Genomic DNA, 22018 nt, shown 5'->3' on the forward strand with positions numbered 1-22018 from the left:
TTGGAAGACAGTCTCTTTGAAGGCCTTGTGGGCACTCTGCAGGGCAGGAGCCTGTGTCCCCTGTGCACGGTCTGGACTGCAGCAGGTCCTCCCGCCTCAGTTGCTTAGGCAGTCAGTGCACCAGGATCACATCACACCAGACACCCTCTCCTCCTCAGCTGCTTCTGGAAGCTCTGCTGGCACCACATGTAGCACCATTAATTGGCGGTTCTCCCATCCAAATCGTCCTTACATAACCCTGAGTGGCGGTGGCACTTCTGTTCTGAAGGCCTTTTCTCTTCCATGAACTCGTCTGGTCAGCCCTGGGGTAGCAGAGTGCTTGACCCTATCCTGGCACATCCTTCAGTGCTCAGGAGATGGGGGACAAGGGAGATAGGGGACAAGGGCAGAGGGCAGGAGGTCTGTGGTGGGAGTCTCACGGGCGTGTCTGTCTGGCTTCCAGCAACGGTCAACAGTGGCATCCATGATGCATCGCCAAGAGACAGTGGAGTGCTTACGCAAGTTCAACGCCCGGAGAAAACTGAAGGTGGGCCTTATTCCTGCATCACTGGCCGCTCAGAACTGGGGCTTCTGACAGTGTAGCTCCTGCCTGGTCCCACAGTGAAGCTCCCCTCCTGTCGGGACTGGACAGTGAAGGAGGGTCATGTCGGGGCACCAGGAAACTCATGTCCTTAGGCTCTGGCCAAGAGCTGCCTTTCCCTGAGGCCAGGCTGACCTTTCCTAAGGTGCATTTGAACTCACAGACCTCTCTTCTTTCCACAGGGTGCCATCCTCACAACCATGCTTGTCTCCAGGAACTTTTCAGGTACGTCCCCAGCTGTGCGTTTATTCTGCAGAGGTGAGTGGGCCAAGAATGGAATCTGGTTAGTCCAGGCTGCATAGCTGTCTTAGGCAACAACACTTAAGCAGAGAGAACATGGACCCTCCTATGAGGGCAGCTGCTGCTGGTTTCTGTAGAGGTAGAGGGAAGGGCTTTTTTGAGGCTCCAATTTATGAACTCTGTTTCTTCAGACGGCCCAAGAGGAGCCTGCCCAGCTTCCCGGTCCGTGTGTGATTCTCCAAAGACACGTCAGTGCTCTTAGGATTTTAGCCAGTCTAGGGTATTGGAGAATGTGCAGGGGGGAAAAGAGACGAGATACAGGGTGTCTTCTCAACTCCATCCACCTAAGCTCATCTCTTACTTCACTGTGTCCAAGAAGAGGCGCCCGATAGAAATCACTGACGGTGTGGAAACCTTTTGCGTGGATTGAGGCTTACAGCCTCTCTCTGACGCTAGCTATAAAAGTGAGGCCAGTGGAGGGGGAGGTAAAGGAACTCACTTGGTGCATGAGGAATTGGGAGAGTTGGGTCAGTAATTGCAAATCACACTTGAAGTTTCTTTTTAAGATGCAAGACGTTCCAGTCCCCTCTACCCTCACCCTCACTGTTAGCCCTCAGTTGGGAGCACAGTGGCTTTTCTGTGAGGAAAAGGTTAATGTCAAGACTTAACTGAAGGCAGAGAGGTCTCTACCCAGCTTGCTTTGGCCCTTGGTCCTCCCTTCCTCTAACCCCCAGCCTCGCTGTTTTGGTTAAAGACCCTCCCCCTTTCTCATCCTTCTAACAAGACTTCCCTTGCTTTTCTCCTGCACCGCCATGAGAGGGGCTTGTGAGGGAGTACCAGCCACCCACCAGTTTCAGTAGGTGGTCATTCTGGGCAGGGCTTGTATCGTTGAGCTCAGGTCCTGCTGGAACCTGGCTCTGGGTAGCTGGAGAGCTATGGCTGGAAGGAGGCATCAGGCAGGAAAGGTAGGGCTCTGCAGACTCCTGCCTTGGACCCCAGGGCTCCACAGTGTCAGGACTGGAGAGTGAGCCCAGGATAACCCTGGTTTGGAGGCATATTCCTGTGGTGAGTACACCTTAGAAGAAGGTCATGCTGTCCTCCAAGAGGAGAGCAGAAGCATGTGGCTTGTCGCCTCCCACAGAGATAGGGTAGCAGCCCCCACGGCGCTCCTTATCCTCTAAGGACTTGCAGCTTTGTTTCTGTGATTTTTGGAGCCTTCATAAAGGATACTCAAGGGCATTTCTGTGCTGCCTGTATAGTGATATTTCCTCTCTCCTCTGAGTCAAGGAAACATGAAGACAGGCTGCTACTTGTATAGTCTGGCCAGTCAGAAGCAAGTGCCCTGTCCTGTGATCTTGGCCTGTGTGTCCCTCTCCCTCTCCATTTCAGGATATCAGTGTCCTGGTTTTAGGCAGTCAGGCTCTGTTAGGAAAGAGCCTTGGTCAGAAGGGACAGCAAAAACAAAGCAGTGTTATAAGCTTTCGTTGTTGGCTTCTTCTGCCCTGGATTTGGGACAAGTGAGGACAGAGCTACAGAAAGAGACTTCTACAGGTGTCATGAAGGATGGTCACCTGTTTCTTCAGGCATAGGCTAGACTGCTTCCCAAGTTGATCCATGGGGTACATGAGTAGTTGGGAAGATGCTGACCTCTAACTAACTTGGACAGCCTTTCTTTTGTCTCCGGGAGCTCCCTTCTTGGGTATCTTCATCCTCAGTGCACAGTGAAGCACAGACTGAGAAAAGCGATCTCCTTTGCTCAGTCCTTACAAGGAGAGAGACCTGAGTCTAAGGAAGGAGCTGGCGCTTAGCCGCAAAGGTAGAGCTGCCCAAGGGCCATATGGGAGTTTTCCATGCCCCAGGCCCTCCCTCTTACTCCGACGCAGTGAGGGAACTGCCGTGCTCCAGACACTCTGATAACAGGCTCATTTAAACCAGAGCTTGGTTTCCTTAGAAAAAGTACCTGCCTCCCACCAGGTCAGGCTTTTACCTGCAGGCTCTTAACTTAAAGCGACTGTGGGGACCAGTAATGAAGCCATTGCCATGAATTAGAGGCATGGTAGTCTCTACAGCCTGTCCAAGCCTCACAGGCCCCCAGACTGCTGTAGGGCTGGCTGCTCCTGCCTCCTCAGTCTGTCCCCTGGTGCCTCCTATACCCCAGCTCGGCTGGCTTGGCCATGCCACCTGGGCCTTGCTGTGCGTGGACAGCCAGCAGTTCCTACGCCTCATGCTGGGGCATGCTCGCTGCTGACTGGCCCCCGTGGCTTTGCGGCAGCTCTGTGCACTGAGAGATTGTATCCCCTCAGTTGGCAGGCAGAGCTCCGCCCCCGCCTCGCCTGCCGCGAGCGCCGCCGGCCTGGCCGGGCAAGGTACGTGGCATGAGTCCTCCCTGACCGCCTGCCTTGGCTCCCTGCCACCCCAACAGTAGGGCCAGCATGCCAGGCCCCCCACCAGGGAGGCGAGTCCCATGCTTGCGGGCTGAGATGGGCATGCCATACGGACCACCTAACTTGGCATCTGCAAGCACATTGATGTTATGAAGGCCCCTAACCAGCCGTGCATGCTGGGCGCTTGCCAACTCTCAGGAGGCAGTAGCCTGGGGACTTGGAGTTGGGCAGTAGGAGCCTTTCCTCCAGATGGCCCAAGGGCCGGACCTGCAAACAACTCTGGGCGTGGCCCAAGGCTCTCTGGTGCTAAGACTAGACTTCTGCAGCACCATTTAAGACCCTCAGTGAAAGCCTCAAAATTTTGGAGCCTGGAGTTTACAGACCTCCAGGTCTAAAAGACTGTGTAGTACAGAATCTATAGGGTCAGCCAGCCCTTGGCTTGGATTCTAGCCCTGTCATACACTGAGCAAGTCGTGTTGGCTCTCCTGCCCCCAATTCCCTCATCTCTGTAGTGGTCTTAACAAGTAACACAGAGATACTCAAGACCGTGTATGTCGTAGGTTCTCAGCCCTGCCTATACAGGACCACCAGCCACCTGGGAGCTCACAAAACAAATGCAGGTGCCGAGGTCCCGCCCCAGACACAATCAGGAACTTTAGCAGACAGGATACATACAAGTGTTCTTTAAAGCTTTCCAGGCAATTCTAGTGGGTATCCTGAGTTGAAAACCAGCAGATAAATATAACAGTAGGCAATCGGGCTTACTGCTGTAGACACGTTAAGACTTTCCTTGCCCAAATACAGCACGACTGGAGGAAAAAGATCAAGGCCATTTTCTGAGAACCCAGATGAGGTGATGAGGTGATACACTTTCTCTCCCTGGAGAAAGATGGACCATGGCTTAGTCAGGAATGGCTGCCTGCAGAGCAGAGGACATGGCGGGAGTCAGAGCAGTGGTAGCCATCACTCCACATGCCCAGCGTTCTATCACGTGCTTTCTAGGCATCCCGTTAGATCCCCACCACCTGGGTGCAGTTTCACCCCGTCTTACAAATGAGGAACTGGAGACTAGAAGTGGTTAAATAACTCATGATGGTCAGTCACAAAACACAGCTTGCAAGTGGTAGAACCCAGATGGGAATCTATGGCAGTCAGGTGAGTGAGAGCGTTGGGCTGGTCTTATTTCCCTGTGCCCTCCAGAACTCTCTCACCCTCTGTCCGCTGCCTTCCTATGACCTTTGTGGCCTTCTGGTGTCACCAAAAGCCTGGTGTAGGTCACCAGCCTTGTGTATCACCCCATGGCTGGCTGGATCTGTTTGGCAGCTCATAATTCTAGCCACTCCTTCCCGCTGGACCCAGAGAACGGAGAAGGGCCATAGCTAAAGCCCAGCGAACTGGTGAAGTACTGCCCAGCGAAAGGCTTCAGCCCCTCGGCAAAACCCTCCTGTAGGTGGTCCCGGGTTCTGTGTCTGTGACTGTCTGTCCTCACGTCTGGTCTCCTTTGTGAACTGTGACACTATTTTCTTGAGAGAACTCCAGAGATGTCTTGCATCCTTCCATCGAGAGGTGGACTTCCGTGGTGTCTAGAGATGGGGCCCTCACCCTTACGCTCTGTTTCCAGGGTGGGAGAGGAGCTGTGAGGACAGCGCTCCCAGTGCCCCAGGAAGCTCTTGTACCAAATGTGGTTTCTCTTCCTAAGCACAGAGCGTCTGCGTCTACTGAGCCCTCATCCATGGCAGAGGAGGTCCTAGAGTGTGCCATGGCTCTGAAACCCTCAAGATGCCCTTCCTGCAGAGGAGCCGCTGGGATGAATGGCCTTCTCTCAGGAGCTGTGGAAGCTCCTGGCCCCTTGTTGTTAGCTTGGCAGTTTCTTGCAGATCTGGCTGCCAGGTTGAAGAGAGGATGTGGTGCAGGAGACATGACTTGCCTCTTTGTTTTCACAGCTGCCAAGAGCCTATTGAACAAGAAGTCAGATGGCGGCGTCAAGGTAGGTATCTCTCCAGTTCTCTGACCGGAGCCTGCCTTCCTTCCTGGCGGTTGCTGAGGGAGTCTCCCTGGGCACCTTGGCCTTGCTGTTTTGTTTTAAGCCTTTGTGCTCAGATCAGCAGGTTGCACTGGCTCGAGAGGGAAGAAGGGATGGGAGAGATGTGGGAATGAATGGTCCTAGTTACAGTTTCCTAGAGCTGGGCCCGAGCCTGACTCCTGTACAGCAGCCTCATCTCTGGGGCTGCCCTCTCCAGGTGTCCAGTTTGTTTGAACCATTTGGTCCCCCTTTGTACAACCTCTTTAATCAGAGGAAGCCAGTGAGCCATAGTAACTCAAGCAGGGTGCCGTGCTGAGACCCTGAAGCCACTCCTCTCTCTCTCTCTGGTGTTTTTTTGTAAACCGCGTCCAGATCACAGACAGACGCCACAGGTGAAGGGGACATGGTGTGTCGCAGCTCATGTCCATCTGGTAGAGGAGTTTTTTCTGGGAGAGGCAGGGCGTCAGCGGGTAGAAAGCGAGTAGCTAGGGATACCCACGGGGTTAAGGATACCCACGGTACACATGGTCCACACACAGACCAGGATGCTACCTAGGAATTCATCCTTTCCTGAGACCCACTAACTGACACGTCAGAGGACTTAAACAAGGAATTGTCTAAACCATAGTCTATCTAACAAGCACACATTGGGCCTTTCCCCGGGAGCTCCTGTGACCAGTTCTGTTACATACATGTGCCTCCTCCGCCCGGAGCTTGTGTGCACAGTCGCAGGTTACATACGTGTGCCTCCACTGCTCCTTTCTTGTCCCTTTCCTCTCTGCATGTTTGCTTTTCTGCCATGAGGAGGGGCACTCAGAACCCACTCACACCTGCTCACACAGAGCTGTCATTTAGAGAAGCCTCCCTGTTCTAGACACAAGCAAGGTGACCAAGCCAAAAAGGAAGAGGCCATCAACAAGGTGGACTGGGCCCAGAAGCTCTGGGAAGCTCTGGGGCTTAGGAAGATGAGCCCGTTTGGTGGTTGTTTCTAAGGTGTGGAGTTGGAGGCGAGGGCAGGAAAAGTGCTTTCGTTTTCTCTTCACTTTCACACTTGAATGCATTTTCTTTAAAGCGAGAGGGGGGCATTACCTCCATCACTTTAAAGAAAACTGGTGTGAGTTGTCATAGATAACTGATGTTCTTTGCCCAACTAGAGTATAAGACAAACAGGAGAAAGAGAAATCCAGGCATGGCGGCACACGGGAGTGCTTGGGAGACAGAGTCGTTGAAGGGTAGAGTGAGCCAGCCAGCTTAAGATGACATAGAAAAACCTCAACTAAAAAGAAAACCTTTGTAACAAAGAAGGGAGGAGAAAGTAGTCAAAACTGTGACCAGGGCAATGAGGACGGGGCTTTACGGCTCAGTGGTAGACAGCAGCGGGGCCCTGGGTTGCATTCCTTGGGCAGTGCAGGAAACAAAACAGCCTCAATAATCTGGCTGAGCGGTAGACTTGGAAGTCTGAAGATTAGACTTTAGAAAACACCGCATGCCTGATTCAGGAAGCTATGGTCAGGATGGTGATTAGGAAGATTGAAGGGCCAGGGTCTCCTCCATATGCAGGTTCAGTCCCTGTAACGAGGAAAGAGTTGTCTGAGTGTGTGAGAGAGCCTAGAAGACAAGGACTGAGCACAGCGGTGTCAAATATGTTATAATTTGGAGATTGACCAGACCAGTATGTCGACACGAATTCTAACTAAATCAGCATAGAGGTTACCTGAAGTCATGGTCTGGCTACACTCATAACACAGAGAATACCTGCTATGATTACAGGTGTCCCCGAAAAGCCTCAAACTGGAATTGGGGCACACAGTCTTGTAAACTCAGAAGGCAGTAGTAGGCATGTCAAAAGGTCAGGTCTACCCTGAGCCACGAGCACAGAAAAGAAAAAGAATTAGCTGGACATGGTGGTGAACACCTTTAACTAAAGCACTCAGGAGGCAGAGGTAAGAGTTCCAGGACAGCCAGAGCTACAGAGAAACCCTGTCTTCAACCCCCACACCCCTTAAAAAAAGAGGCAGAGGCAAGTAGATCTTTGTGAGGCTGAGGCTGAGGCTGACTCACTGACAGCCAGGACTACAGAGAGAGATCCTGTCTCAAAAAAGGAAGGAAGGAAGGAAGAAAGGAAGGAAGGACGAACGGACATTAACTCATCAGACAATGTCAAGGTGTCCAGCCTTGACTGTTAAACAGAGTGGTTATGAATAAAGTATCTGTTCAGGTGGGGAAAGTATATTTTGATCTCATTGAGATTAAGGGACAGGTGACATATCCAATTGGGATGTTTTTAATGACTGTTGGGAACCAAGTGGTATGACCCTGGGAAGAGTCCATCTCTAGCCTTGAACCCTTGACTCTCCTGTCTCTCCCTCCCATGAGTTGGTATATGCTGTTATGACCATCTTTGTGAACCAAGTTTCTGACAGACTCAAAACTTTTCTAAGATAATAGTTTCAAAGATGACTATCTAGTATAACCATGTAACCTGATCCTAAGAGAGTAATTATAATATGTGCAGATTCCAGAGCCAGGGGTGTATTCAGTGGCCCATGTTTTGCGCTTGCAGAGGACCTGGGTTCAGTTCCCAGAACTCATGTGACAACTCAGTACTGTCTGTAACTGTAATTCCAGAGGATCGAATGACCCCTGACCCCTGTGGTCTCTGCAGTCAACATGGTTCGCAGACATACATGAAAACAGAACACCTGTACACATAAAATAAAAATAAATAAACCTTTTACAACTCAATTTCAGGGTGCAGCCTGGAATTTAGATTCCCAAGGCCTTGAGTGGCAGACAGAATCAGCTATTGAATGTTAATCCATTCCTTCTCCCATAGAAGTCTAAAACATCAAAACTTAAGGATATTATAAAAGGGAAGAAACTTATATGTTATTAAGGTATTGGAAAAAGAGATTTTAGCAAAGGAAATGGAAAAGGAACAGATACCAAAGGGCAGCAAAGTGCGGCAAAGCCGGACGGCCCTGGAGGGTCAAGGAGGAGGCTCTGGACGGAGCAGCCACCTGGGAACATGAGTGGGAAACTTAGCCATTGTGTGTCTGGCCTGATATGTATTTGGTAAATGGGTTCTAAGCTATGCTTTTTTCTGAGTAACAGGTTTTACTGTTGTGATGGGATAAGAGGCCAAGAAACAAGTGTTTTAGAAAGCAGTGGCCGGAGTTAACAGAGCAGCTGTGACTGTGGGGACTACAGATCAGCTGTAGAGTGCTTGCCTAGCATGACCGGTCCTTAGTACTGATGCGGGAAGGGGTGGGGTGGGGGTGGGGTAATCACAGGTATGGTGGCATGGGAATCCTTTTATTAAAGTGTTGAACAAATATAGTACCCACCCCCTTTTTTTTTTTAAAGTAGAAAAATGATCTAAGAAGATCCATAGGCCGCCTGAAGATGGGAAGATAGGTCAAGAAGACAACTTTAGCCTTATTACTACCAAGGAAATGTGATTGAAACAGAGTCTGCTCCACAGAGCGAGTGCCAGGACAGCCAGGGCTGCATGGAGGAACCCTGTCAGGCAATGTGCTGTCCCCTTATTAAGTTAGCGGTGGTAGTAAAATCAGTGTCAAAACCATACGGATGTTCCTGACTTTGCTTCTGGGCATGGTCTTCTAAGAATTCTGAGGAAGTAATACAAAGTGGGAAAAGCTGAAGACAGGAAGGTGTTTCATGTGACATTGTGTGAAAAGACTGAAACTGTCTCAAAGGCCAGCTGGAGACAGCCGATCACATGATAATGAGGAACCCGTCTGATAGGCCATTAGAAAGTTAGTCATCTCCAGTCGGAGAGAGAGATGGTTCAGAAGTTTGGAACAGGCGCTGCTCTTGCAGAACACTGTACTTTAGTCCCTGTCTCTGGTGGCTTAGAGCAGAGCTTTATCTGAGACCCTCTTCAGGCAGATCGGGAACCAAGTAGCCAGTTGTGAATGGTCAGGTTGGCACCGGCATCAAAACCCATTCCTCTGCAAGGACATCGTCTGCTGAGCCATCTCTCTCTCTCTCTGGCCCCTAAACTGTACTATTTAGAATACAGCATAACCAGATTCTTATTCAACATATAATATGGAGACAGAAAAAAAAAAAACCAAAAAACAAAACAAAAACTCAAAAGTATTTGATTGTAGCTTCCCAAACATTTCTCTGTTATGGGTTTCCTGCCTCCCCCACTTCTCACCTGGACTGTGCAGCAGTATAGTCAGCAAGTCAGACTCTTCTCCACTAAAAACAAAAAGACTAGTGAACAGGCTGGCACGAGCCGGTGCTCACGGCCCGTGGAGACAGGAAGTCCAGAGTCGTCCTTGTTAATTAGCTTATGAAGTTTCAAGGTTATCCTTAGCAACAGAGTGGGTCAAGGCTAAGCGCCCCCCCCAAAAAAAGAAATCGATTTTTAACTCAAAAGTATTGATTTTAAAGTGTAGCATACATGTCTATGTGCTGTGTACCTTATAATATTGATAATTGCATGTGAAAAACCAGAGGAGCAATAGGAATTTGGGCAAAAAGTCAATAAATAAATAAATCACCCAGAATCCCCCTTTGTTTTTCAAACTGTTTACAGTGTGATTATAGTTTTTCTATAATTGTGTGATTGGAAGAAAAGGAAAAGACCAAGGTGGGGCTTTGGACCTTTGTAGGCACTCTTGAAATTTGAGCTGATGGCCAGAATCATGAGGGAAGCAGAAAAGTCACTCAGAGGGTCCTGAGCTTTCTCATTGGGATTTTTCTAGAATCTCTTCCTTTTCCAATGCTTTCTCTGAGTTCTTCAGCTAACGGTCCATAGAAAAGCTCCCTTCCCCTCCGCTCAGATGTTTCTGCGAGACGTTTTCAACATCTAGTGTAGGCTTAAGCAGATAGTGAGTCCTACAGCTTTGAACTAGAGAGCTTGAGCTCTGTTCAGGCTTCTTAAGAAGGTTGATGCTTTGACCCAAGGTCTGTGGAGAAGGGAGCTCCACTCCTGAAGGTGAGGACTGAGGAGGACCACAAACACTCAGATTCTGTGAGGCCTTTAGACAGCTTGGCATTCTGCTGGCTTCAGGCCAGAGCGACCATCCAAGTTTGCTTTATTTTTTAATGAAAAAGAAAAGAAAAAGAAAAAGTTACAGTTAAGTGTTCTTTGAGCATTTGTTTTAATTGAGTATGAAAAAGAGGCCTGACCCCTTTTAACTGTGTAAAATTTTAAATTTATGTACAGTTTTTAAATAGAAGTCAGACATGGTCCTCTGAAAGTGATCTGGCATTTAAATAATGCTGTGGTGTTCTGGTTGAGAAGGAGCCCGGCTGTGTGTGGCTGAGGGCAGAACCCTGAGAAGATGGACAGAGAAACTAAAAGACGGCAGGCTTATAGCAACTGCAGTGGCCTTGGACAACCAGGAAATTACCAGAACCAAGTGACAGAGTGCGGACCTGCTTCTCAGAGTTTACGTTGGAGACGAATGCTCTGTTTTAGCTGGGGGGGGGGGGGGGAGCAGGGAGGGGCTGCAGAGGGGTGCACCTTCAGCAAACCTGGTCAGCGCAGCACTCATTAATTGATCTGATTTTAGCTGTCAGTCTTACCAGTCCGGCTGAGTGCAGTGACTCACACCTGGAATCTCAGTACTTGAGAGGCCAGAGTGGGTCACAGTGAGGACCTACCTAAGGGAAAAATAGTGAGAGAAAAAGAACAAGTATGAATCCTGTTGGGGAAAGTATGAGGTGGTTAGGTAGGAAGATAAGTAGCAGGTAGCTCTCTGGACAGGTGAATGCGCTCGATGCATATGTAAGGCAGTGCCATTCTTTTGAGGGGTAATTTTGGAAGTACCTCATATTTGAGCAGATTCAAAAGGCAAGCTGGCACGGCCACACACTAGGAGGTGAAGGCAGGGGGGTCAGGAGTTTAAATTAATTCCTGGTTATAGATCTTGGTCAAAGGCAGCCTGAACAATTTGAAGTGCTGCTCTAAAACGAACAGCAAGGAGGTTTACACAAGCCCAGTGTGGTGGCACATGGCTGTGATACAACTACCCAAGAGACCTCAGGCAGAGGGGCTGTGAGTTCAGGACCGTCCTAGACTATATAGCAAGACCGTCTCAAAGCAGCAAAGCACTAAGGCAAAAGGAAACCGTGATAGGTGGTTCTTCTCCTTTAATGCAAGTCCAAATTACGGACAAATTTATTTTTTAATGTTTTACATATAAATTATGCATAGTAATGGGTTTCATTATGACATTTTCACACATGTACACATACTCCCACATACCCCATTATCCTCTGAAATATTCTTCTAAATACTAGTAGCGCCCTTCCAGAAAACATCTCTTAAAGTAGAATGTTGGTCCCTTGAGGACAAAAACCTTTTCCCAGATATGTTTATCATGCCCAGAACAGCCCTCGGTAAGCAGTATTGGATGTCGTTAAGTGAATGCACGAAAGTCAAACAACAGACATATTCCAAGGAGATTTCTGTCTCCCAGTGAGCTAATTATAAAAGTCATAATTACCTTAGCCTCTTAGTCTACTCCGGCGTGTTTTCAGTGTGCTGTTTGGTCTTGGTTTTGATGCTCTGGCCTCACGTGGAACCTGAGGTCAGAGCACTGAGGGCTGGTTAGACTTACGGCTCAGCACTCCCCTGGCTCCCCATCCCCGCATCTTCTCACCGTAGTCTTAGTTACCAGCACTGCTATGCTTCTATTTCTAGTAATGAAAAAGGCAAGAGGACACACACATCTTTTATAAACCAGCATGGCTATGCTGACAGGGAATAGAATGTCCGATTTTAACTGTAAGACAAAGAGTTCACAGTCTTTTATCTGAAGAGCATTCGCAGCCTCGCTGATGTCAGAAGTCAAGGGTTAGTAAGGCTTAGAGCATCCTGTAGTGACTTTGGTTATATTTCTGGTCGCTACCCACTCACATTTCAGACCGTCCTCGCTGTAGAATGCCCTCCTGAGTGTACCAGTCCTATCAACCCAAACCTGTAATTTTACAGCAGTCAGATATTACACACACACACACACACACACACACACACACAAGCTTGTGACTGGACAAGACAGGCTTCTCAGAGTACACTAAATTTTCTGTGTTTGTGAGCCCGACAGAAGAGTGCTCCAGCAGCTGGAAGAGTGTATGTGCCTGTGGTCTGTGTACTGTTTTAACCCTTTGATGCTGACTCCACTCCGGGGTTGCTCCTCCTCCTCTCCTTCCTCCTCTTCCTCCTCCTCCTCCTCTTCCTCCTCTCTCCCCGATGCAGAGCCCGAGCTGGTGCACTAACCTGCAGTGTCTCTGTGCTTCTCTTCTCACCTCCTCTTTCCCCTTCTCTTTCCCTCTTGCTGTGGTGTGTCCAGAAAAGGAAGTCGAGTTCCAGCGTGCACCTAATGGTGAGCCTTGCCTGCCCACCCACCCCCCACTCCATGCTGCTTGTGCCCGCCTGCCAGCCATGCAGACCCATTCTGCCATGTGCGCGTGCGTCCCTCATCCTCACTGCATGTCTGTGCTGTGTGGGCAGGTGCGGCCTGTCCTGCCAGGTGGGGGCCATTGCCCAAGGTCACCCCGTGGTCTTGTCAGTGGGCACTGGAAGGTACCATGGCACCCCCTGCTGTGGAGGATGGAGAGCTGCCCATAGTCCTCTGTAGGGACTAAAGCTGGTAGGGGTTTGGGAAAGGGCAGCAAGCACAGAAGACTGTCACTCAGGAGATGAGGCCTTGTCTCTAGGTCCTAGCAGCTGCTTCCTGGGGCCCGACGTTCAGTAGGCAACTCTGTAATGAGAATGGTCCGTTCATGGCTCTAAACCTTGCTGTCCTATGAAAATCCCATTTTCCTGCTAGGTCCAGAGTTGTAGCCTGCCCACCCAGCCCTCAGGGGGAACAGCTACACTGAGAGACTACAGTAAATGCATCTTTTTCTCATGGGACACAGGGCACCGAGGGAACAAGCAGCCCAGTCATTATACCGTCCATTATAACCAGAGGTGCGGCCCCTGGGGTGTTCCTCTGCAGAAAAGGCCTGTCTTATGGAGTGTTCATCCTCCCCCTCCTCCCTAAAGGTCTTGAGGTCAACCCGGCTTTGTAGGCTGGGCACCCTTCTGGCAGCCCCAACCAGGGAATCAGGAGTATTCTGCCCTCTGCTGTCTCAGGATAGGAACAGAAGATAGCAGTTGCTGTGGTGTGTCTTGTTGGTGACGGGGGTCTTTGTTGTTGTTTGTTTGTTTGTTTGTTTGTTTGTTTGTTTGTTTAACATGGGGACTTCTTTCCAGCCTGTAGAATTCAGTAGCGTCTTAATAGTACTTGATGTTGACTCAAGATTCCATGCCTAGCCCCGATTTTGAGGAAATCTCAAGCCACTGACAGCAAGATGGGTCGTATAACTTAGATCTGGGCCATGAGGCCTCTAGGCAAGATGTAGAAGAGTCTGGATGCATTCTGTGGAGAGAAGAAATGTGTTCCGACCATCGACCTTTCTTCACTTACGCTCTGAACAGAGGCCCACTACGTTTGTCTCTGTGCCTGTGGAAGAACTCGGGTTGTCAGGCTGCTCCTTTGTGGCTGTGACTGCACTGGGACCCAGTGGGACTGTGTTCAATCGTTCAGGGAGTCGGAAGAGGCAGGGAGCACTGATGCGGGTCTTTGCACTGGGGATTGGCCTTCTTCTTCCTCTCCAGCCCCTCCACACTCTTTCTTGGCTGTGTCACTCTGTAATGTTTTAAAAGGCAAGGAATATCCCTGGTGGTCGAGTTGCCATTAGGAATAATGACTTGCTGGGTGGCTTGTTCTTTCCTGGGAGCTGAGTGCTGGGACTGCAGCCACAACCACTGCCGAGATTGGCCTGCCCTTCCCTGGCGTTCTGCCCTCGCTTCCAGCTATCAGGCTCAAGGCTTGGCAGGTGGAAGATGAGGAGCAGGGAGGTCTGTGGCAACACCTCATCCCCAAGTCGAATTCCACCCCGAGGCCCGGTGTTCTTCCTCATTTCCTCCCTCCTCTTCATATCAGACTTCAGACTGATATTTCAAGAGGGGAAGGAAATGCAGGTGTCGGGGGGGAAGGGGCAGTGGGGGAGCCAGAGTTCTCAGTTTTCTGTTTTAAGTCACCATTTTTTCCTACCTGTAATGTGGGAAGAAAATCCTGAACCTCCTTGCATCTGGTGTGACTCTGGTGGCGTGGCACCCGGAGTAAGCAGAAGTTTCCGGAGAGATGCTTTAAAATAAGTCTTCCGCTAGTCCTGCAGCGAGGACGCCTCCAGAGCTAGGTCTCCGGAGCTCCCGAAGTTCTCCATCTCTCTAACCATTGCTCCCATCCACAGTGTTACAGTTGCCACCTCAGGCCTGGCACCTCTGCGCCAGACCGGGGACAAGGGAGGTCTGGGAGTCAAACCTGAGCAATTTTGGTGACTCTGGAGAACTAAACCATCTGTTTTCTTGTCTCAGCCACAGAGCAACAACAAAAACAGTCTCGTAAGCCCAGCCCAAGAGCCCGCGCCCTTGCAGACGGCCATGGTACCTCTGACTACGGCTTCTCCACCTCTGACCCTGGCTGCCTCCTGCCCCTCTCACCTCCTCTCTCTTCTTGCCTTACCTCCTAGGACGCCTCAGCTTCTGTCATGTTCCTCGCATAGGGCAGACTGCTCTGTGCTGCCCTCAGGCTCCTTGCCTTTCATCCATCCTGCATGGCAGAACCACTGCTCCTGCTCCTTGCTGTTGGGGGGAGTGATCAGGGCCGCTGGTTAGGCCTCCAACCCCAAGCCTGACCCCTAGTGGGTCTGCTCTCGGGGCCGGGGAGGCGAGTTGCTTTAAAAAGCACAGAATAGGAGCTCTCTTGGTACCTGATCGTTAGTTCTTAGAAGCCTCCTTGTAGAACCTGCCTCGACCTCTCCTTTGCATAGTTAAGAACAGGAGGGAGGGCTGGGGTTCCCCGATGTCTCTCTGTTCAGTCCTCTCTGGGTTCCTACATCAGAGTATGCATATCACGGAGCTCTCACTGTTAGTGCTGGCTAGCTGATGAGCTAGCAGGAAGGGAAGAGGGGACAAGTGATCAGGCTGCTATGCCTTCTACTTCCTGTGGGCCCTCTTTGTTACAGTGTGGTGCCGTAGAGCCATCTAGGGAAGGCAGAAGGAGGGTGAAATGGGCACCTCCCTGAGCTCAGCCTGCTGAAGGGCCATCTTAGGTCTTACTGGGAGATTCTCTTTTCTGCTTTCCCTGTGTCCCCGTCTTCTGTGCACCCCTTGATGAACACTGTTGGCAGGGCCTGACCTGTGCTCCGAATCCCACAGCTCCTCTTGTATATTTATATTTGCCCCATGGGGCTCCAATCTAGGAAGAACCCTCAGACCCAACAAGCTTCAAGTACAGAGGCCCCGTCCTCTCAGCTTCCTGAGAACCTGCCTCTTCCAAGCTTCTCTTCACCAGCCAGTGCTGTCAACTAAATCCAGGGTTGCCTACCTCTCTGGGACCCTAGTTGAGCCAGTATATATTTTTCTTGTAGGGATGGCTGGTGGGCAGGCCTCAGTGGTCATCATAGGGTCTCTAAGGGTACTGTGTAAGGGTGTGGGGATTCCCTCAGGGGAGAGCTTAAGTCCCCAAATCAGGAGGGTAATTTGTATCTTCTCTCACAGGAGCCACAAACCACCGTGGTACATAATGCTACAGATGGGATCAAGGTGAGTGAGTGGCCACCAAATCTGCTCTACTTCTCTCTCAGCAGGAAACAGCTAGACTGAGTTTCTGGGGTCTGAGAAGTCTGGCTGTTACAAGCGGGCTGTCCCCCAGGTGGAAGTGTTTGTGGAGTCCAGAGCCTGTCAGACTGCATTCTGAGGAGTGACAGGGCTTACTGACTCTGAGCCTAGACTTTACAGTTGCATTGATCTGGTGTGGATCTTGGCTATAAACTGCTGAGCAAGTCACTTACACACTTCCTACCTCAGCTTTATTTGCAAGTTACACATAGGAATAGTTATCTCCATGAGTTAAGAAGTTTAGTGAGGAGGAGGAGGAAAGTGGGGAGGGGAAAAGAAGGCAAAGGCCTTGGAGATACCTGGTGAATAAAGTACTTACTGAGCAAGCATGAAGACTGGAGCTTGGAGCCCCAGAATCCACATGGTGGCCCACTTAGAGTCCCAGCACACAGGAGGTAGAAACGGATCTCCCAGACAATCTGGCTGGTTAGACTAACCAAATTAACAAGTTCTAGGTTTAGCCATAGAGCTTGCCTCAGTAAACAGAGTGGAGAGCAATTGAAGAGAACAAACAGCACCAGTCTCTGGCCTCCATACCTGTACTCATGCCCATACATGCACAGCATACAACATAGGTGTTCTAACACCCATACATACATGCAACAGCATACAATATAGGTGCTCTCATACCCATACATACATGCACAGCATACACCATAAGTGCTCTCACACCCATACATACATGCACAGCATACAACGTAGGTGTTCTCACACCCATACATACATGCAACAGCATACACCATAGGTGCTCTCACACCCATACATACATGCACAGCATACAACGTAGGTGTTCTCACACCCATACATACATGCAACAGCATACACCATAGGTGCTCTCACACCCATACATACATGCAACAGCATACAATATAGGTGCTCTCATACCCATACATACATGCACAGCATACACCATAAGTGCTCTCACACCCATACATACATGCAACAGCATACACCATAAGTGCTCTCATACCCATACATACATGCACAGCATACACCATAAGTGCTCTCATACCCATACATACATGCACAGCATACAACGTAGGTGTTCTCACACCCATACATACATGCAACAGCATACACCATAGGTGCTCTCACACCCATACATACATGCACAGCATACACCATACATGCTCTCACACCCATACATACATGCACAGCATACACCATACATACTCTCACACCCATACATACATGCATAGCCTACACACACACACACTCTCTCTCTCTCTCTCTCTCTCTCTCTCTAAAAAGACAAGAGTATAGGCAGATATTGCAGCATTCTCTCTCTTTTTTTTTTCCTTTTTTCTTTTCTTTTTTTTTTTTTTTTTTCCGGAGCTGGGGACCGAACCCAGGGCCTTGCGCTTGCTAGGCAAGCGCTCTACCACTGAGCTAAATCCCCAACCCCTAGCATTCTCTTTAGTATAACTTCCCACTCCTGAATTTTTACTAACATTACTAAATGCCATGGCTCTGCTTTATAGAGAGGACAAAACAGATTTTCATGGGGGTGGGGAGGCTGTAGGTCAAGACCCAGTTGATAACATACCAATAATCAAGTGAGATAAAATCTAGAAGTGATAAGTACCCTGAAGGAAGTGGTGCACAGTAAAGAGAGTAAAGCAGAGCCTTTAATTAAGTGGTTAGGGAACGACGTCTCAAGGGGATATGAGAACTAGAGGTGAACCATCGGTGGGAAGGAGGCAGACGACACTCACTGCAAGTGCAGAGACTTGGCATGGGTAATACCTAAAAGAACCAAGTGGATCTGAGCTCAGGGAACAAGGGCCAAAGGAGGGTAGAGTCAAGAAGTTGGAGAAGTAGGGTTTTCAGTCTTTGCTTACTTTGTGCATGGGTAGGGACGTGGGGGTGTTTGTTTGCTCTAAGGGTCTCCCCATGTAGCTCTCTGGCTGACCTAGAACTCACAATGTAGATCAAACTGGGCTTAGATTGAAAGAGATCCACCTGCCTCTGCCTCCTGATTGTTGAGATTAAAGGTTTGCACCACCTGTGCCTGGTTATTCATGCAACAAAAAGAAGCTAGTTTTTATCAAGTGAGAGATAAAGTCCAATTATATTATAAGTTCACAGTGACCACATGGTGGCAGCTTAGACACATTGTAGCTAGCATAGCTGGAAGCTGTGGTGGTGATTCAAGTAGGATGACTTGGACACATTGTAGCTAGCTATGTAGTTGAAGAGAAGTAAGCTGGGATTTATGTTAAAGGCACAGTGCTGGATTTTAGGGAAGTGTTTTAATTTTTAAAACTTGGATTTAAATTTTTAATTATTTGGGATTTTATTTTAATTTTGAACTAATGGGGATATAAGAGAAGGAGGATGAAGGATGACCAAAGCGTTAGTGATACCTTTTCCTGATAGAAAGCCTAGGAAAGCCTCGGAAGGGACATTGGGATATGGAGCGTTTTCTAATGAAGGAGCAAGGGTGGAGTAGAGCATCTCTGATTGCTCTGGGCAATTCCTGTTCCTCAGCATCCGAGGGCTGATCATGTATTCTCTTCGGCCCACAGGGCTCCACAGAGAGCTGCAACACCACCACAGAAGACGAAGATCTCAAAGGTAGGTGCTGGCCCTTGGAGGGGAAGGGACCCTCACCATGACCTCAGCATTGATGGGGCATCTGTCTTTTCTGTCCCTGGAACTGGGATTGGTACCTCCTTATACTATAGGAAGGCTTAACCTAAAAATGACTTCGCATACATGAGATCCCTGTCTGGTGCTAGCAGACCAAGCCAAAAAGGGCTGCTTCTTCACCAAAGTCTAGGGTGGCCAAATTAGCTGTCTCCAGGGCCAGAGCTTAGAGAGCCATTCCTGTTGTTAATAATGACGTGGCGTCCCAGAGCAGAGGCATTGGTAGAAATAGGTCCTGGTTTTTCCCAAGACCAAGGTAATTCTTGGGATATAGAACTTTGAGTTTTAAACTGAGGACAAAGGGTTGTGGTGTACATCAGTGGTAATACATTTGACTGGCCATCCCCCCACCCCACCCCACCCCAAAAAAAGTGAGAGAGAGAGAGAATAGGGTGAGGGAGAAAGAAGAAGGAAATAAAAACAAAAACCCCAAGGACAGCCCCAGATTGACCGGGGTGAGTTGGCCACTCTGGTCTCGAGTCCTGGCCAGGAGCACTGAATGAGAACTGATCTGGTGTCTGAAGCTACACTCAGCTGGCTCTGTAGGCCTGTGATGGCCACTGGCCTAAACCTGGGGCTGGCCAGGGTGCCAGGAGCTGTAAGGAGCATGGAGGCCAGACCAAGGAATCTGTTCCCCTGTTCTTTGGGATGGCCCCTTAGAATTTCTGCCTATGCTTTCAGTAAGTGACCTTTTGCCAGGCCATCAGAAGAGTTAGGATGTAGGACAGCACCATATCCTTGAGAGCCAAAACCATGGAAAGTGTATACAGATAAGTGAGCGTAAACAGTGCTTTCAGGGCTGCTGGAATGAGGTCAGATCAGACTGATGTTGACAAGAGTAAGAGGTGTCTTCACTGCTGGGCTGGTGGCCTGATGGCCTAGCCCCTCTTGAATGTCTTACCTGGGAGCAGGGGTCCTTGTATAGGTTGTTTTAAGGTTCCTTTGGAAGCTGCAAGCCTAGATCTGCTCACCTTTGCAGTGTTCCCAGCCGGGAGGCCTCTCCGGCAGAGGCAGCTGAGTGGGATGTGGTCCAGTGTCCACAGCAGCCCCAGGCTTCACCTTGCCCCGGCTCTGCAGTGCCAGTGGCTTGGGTCCTGTCTGGCTCGCTCGCTCACCTGCCTTATTCTGTTTGTTTTGGCTGCTCTGCCTTGCCCTGCACTGCCCTGGCTGGCTAGCTGCCCCGCTCCGCACTGGGAATGGCAGCTTGGTGCCTGAAGGACGGAGCCCCCGGGACAGAACAGCCCCCTCTGCAGGCATGCAGCCCCAGCCTTCTCTCTGCTCCTCAGCCAGTAAGTGTGAGGGAGGAACATTCTGGCTTCCAACTCCCTGGCTCTTCCTGAAGCCCCTCAGGGATTCCCCAAGAGCAGTCAGCCTAGCCCAGCTGCCTATTAGTCAGCTTTAGGGGCATGGCGTCTGCCAGGGGGCGGGGTCTGCTGGAGGCACTAGTCCCAGGCAGGCCTGAATTTGGAGACCAGAGAAGAGAAGAGTGGGTGGGAAAATACAGTGTGGAAGTGGGCGTAGAAAGCCACTGGGATGTGTGGCAGGCTTTGCTTTGACAACGGCCTGGAAGAACAATGAGAAGTCAGGTCCATGAGGTGGGAATAGAACAGCGGTACATTGTAACAGCCTAGGAATTGTGTTGGGGTTTAGTGGCTTCTATGGGTCGGCCATATTAAGAGCAGGCTCTGTATGAGACAGACCTGATTTGAGTCTTAGCTAAGTGCGGTGATACACAGTTACAATCCTAGCACTCAGGAGGCTGAGGCTGAGGCTGAGGCTGAAGCCGAAGCCGAAGGATCTCCATTTTGTTCAAGGCGAGTCTAGTTACACAGTGAGACTTGTCTCAAAAGGAAACAAAATTGCAGCTGTGCTACCTTCTAAAGTCTGAAGTGTCCTAGCTTCAGTATCATTATCTGTTCAGTTGGGGTGTAAGGGGGTCCCCACCTCAAGCACGGTAGTAGTTGGCAGGGTTCCTGAGATTCATGCTTATGTCTGTAGTTCTGTCTATGTTAAAGACACCTCTCTTGGTTTCTTTGCCCCACACTATCCTAAATCCAATCTACATCACCCATAGGACCCCAGAGCTTACCCCTCCCCCAAGCCCCCTGCTTGTTCACTCAGGTCACCCACCTGTCAGCAGTCTCTGTGGAGTTACCTTCTGGCTTCACCCTTAGCTATGCTGTCCCCTCCCAGATACCCCCCTCGGCTGTGCTGGCCCCGCTATGTCATGCTGGTACTGTTCTAATGCTCACATTTGTCTGTCTTGCAGCCTCTTGCGCCTGTGAGGAAAGGCTTGTGGCCTGGACCAGCCTGGGGCTCCAGTTACAGTTAGGGTTAGCCTGAACTCAGTCCAAGCTCGCCCTTATGCTAGAGACACCCCCTGCTAAGAGTGGCTCTCAGTCTGTAAGTGAGCTAACCCTGAGAGCAGGATGTCACCATGTCCCCTTGGGTGGGAAAGAAGTGTATCAACCTACCAGCCTCTCAGTCTTGTCTTGATTTTCTGTAGGAACACATCCTGATGTGAGAAAACTGGGATAGGCTTCTAGTTTTTCTGAGTTTATTCAAGGGCAGTGTAGCCATCTCTCATGAAAGAAGCTGTCAAGGTTTTCAAGTCCCAAGATCCTTTATCTCAGAAAAACCTTCTGGAAGAGATGAGTGTTGTAAAAAGATCCAGGCATCAAACCTAGCTCTCTGTTCATCCTTTTGAAAATTCATCTCTAGCTTGATTTTGTTCTCAGGCAGACTAAGCTCTGGACCACTGACTAAGGGCTGCAGTGTAGTGGTTACTGCAGCCTGAATGAGCCCTTTCTGGTGTAAGAAGTGGTTAGAAACAGAACAGCCACATCTAGAGTTGCTAACCCTGCTGAGGACGGGCCACACAGACGCTGACTAGAGGGAGGGTTAATGACATTGCAGACTCCTCAGCTGCTAAAGGACATGTTTTCCGCATCCTGGTTGTTGATGGAGAAAGTGGCAAAGGCCGCAGATCCATGACTACTGGATGGGCTTAGAAAGGAGGTAGTCCTTGATTCTGCAGATGCCAAGAAGGGGTGGGAAGAAGGGTGGGCTCCCTCCTGCACAGGGCCTTGAAAGACAGAGGAGGAGGAGGAAGAGGATGTCTTTGACAAAGATCACAAGGGATCCCTGAAGGACTGAGGAGGGCTCTCTTGCCCCTAGGGAGGTTGCCCAGCAGGTAAATTGGTGGACTTTTCCTCCCAACAGTGCGAAAACAGGAGATCATTAAGATCACAGAACAGCTGATAGAAGCCATCAACAATGGGGACTTTGAGGCCTACACGTGAGTAAAGACCTGTTACCCTCAGGTTATCTCCCAAGTCCACTTCTGTTTCCCAGAAAGTGTCTCCGATCTGTGGAAAGTGCAGCCTGGACCTTAAACCCTGTCTGAATCAAACCCCAGGCCCACAAGC

At 49.8% G+C, this 22018-nt stretch overlaps 1 protein-coding gene across 38 annotated transcripts in view; it reads left to right on the forward strand.

Moving 5' to 3' along the window:
- Window positions 1–22018, forward strand: part of Camk2g (calcium/calmodulin-dependent protein kinase II gamma) — a 59073-nt gene that overhangs the window by 32516 nt on the left and 4539 nt on the right. For 6 of the 38 annotated variants that reach the window (XR_010057797.1, XR_001841253.3, XM_008770487.4 and 3 more), the window contains 10 exons: window positions 443–526; window positions 763–805; window positions 3124–3186; window positions 5148–5191; window positions 12562–12594; window positions 14637–14705; window positions 15822–15866; window positions 18470–18518; window positions 19766–19879; window positions 21813–21888. Coding sequence is in view for 32 of the 38 variants with exons in the window: in XM_008770487.4 (XP_008768709.1) it covers window positions 443–526; window positions 763–805; window positions 3124–3186; window positions 5148–5191; window positions 12562–12594; window positions 14637–14705; window positions 15822–15866; window positions 18470–18518; window positions 19766–19879; window positions 21813–21888 (620 nt within the window). In the remaining 6 variants the exon portion in view is untranslated. Of the gene's footprint in view, window positions 1–442; window positions 527–762; window positions 806–3123; window positions 3187–5147; window positions 5192–12561; window positions 12595–14636; window positions 14706–15821; window positions 15867–18469; window positions 18519–19765; window positions 19880–21812; window positions 21889–22018 lie in introns of those variants that run through there. The other 32 variants (XR_010057798.1, XM_063273932.1, XM_008770491.4 and 29 more) reach the window with 16 other exon arrangements.

This window comes from Rattus norvegicus, chromosome 15 (assembly GCF_036323735.1).
Source record: "Rattus norvegicus strain BN/NHsdMcwi chromosome 15, GRCr8, whole genome shotgun sequence".
Lineage (NCBI taxonomy): Eukaryota > Metazoa > Chordata > Mammalia > Rodentia > Muridae > Rattus > Rattus norvegicus.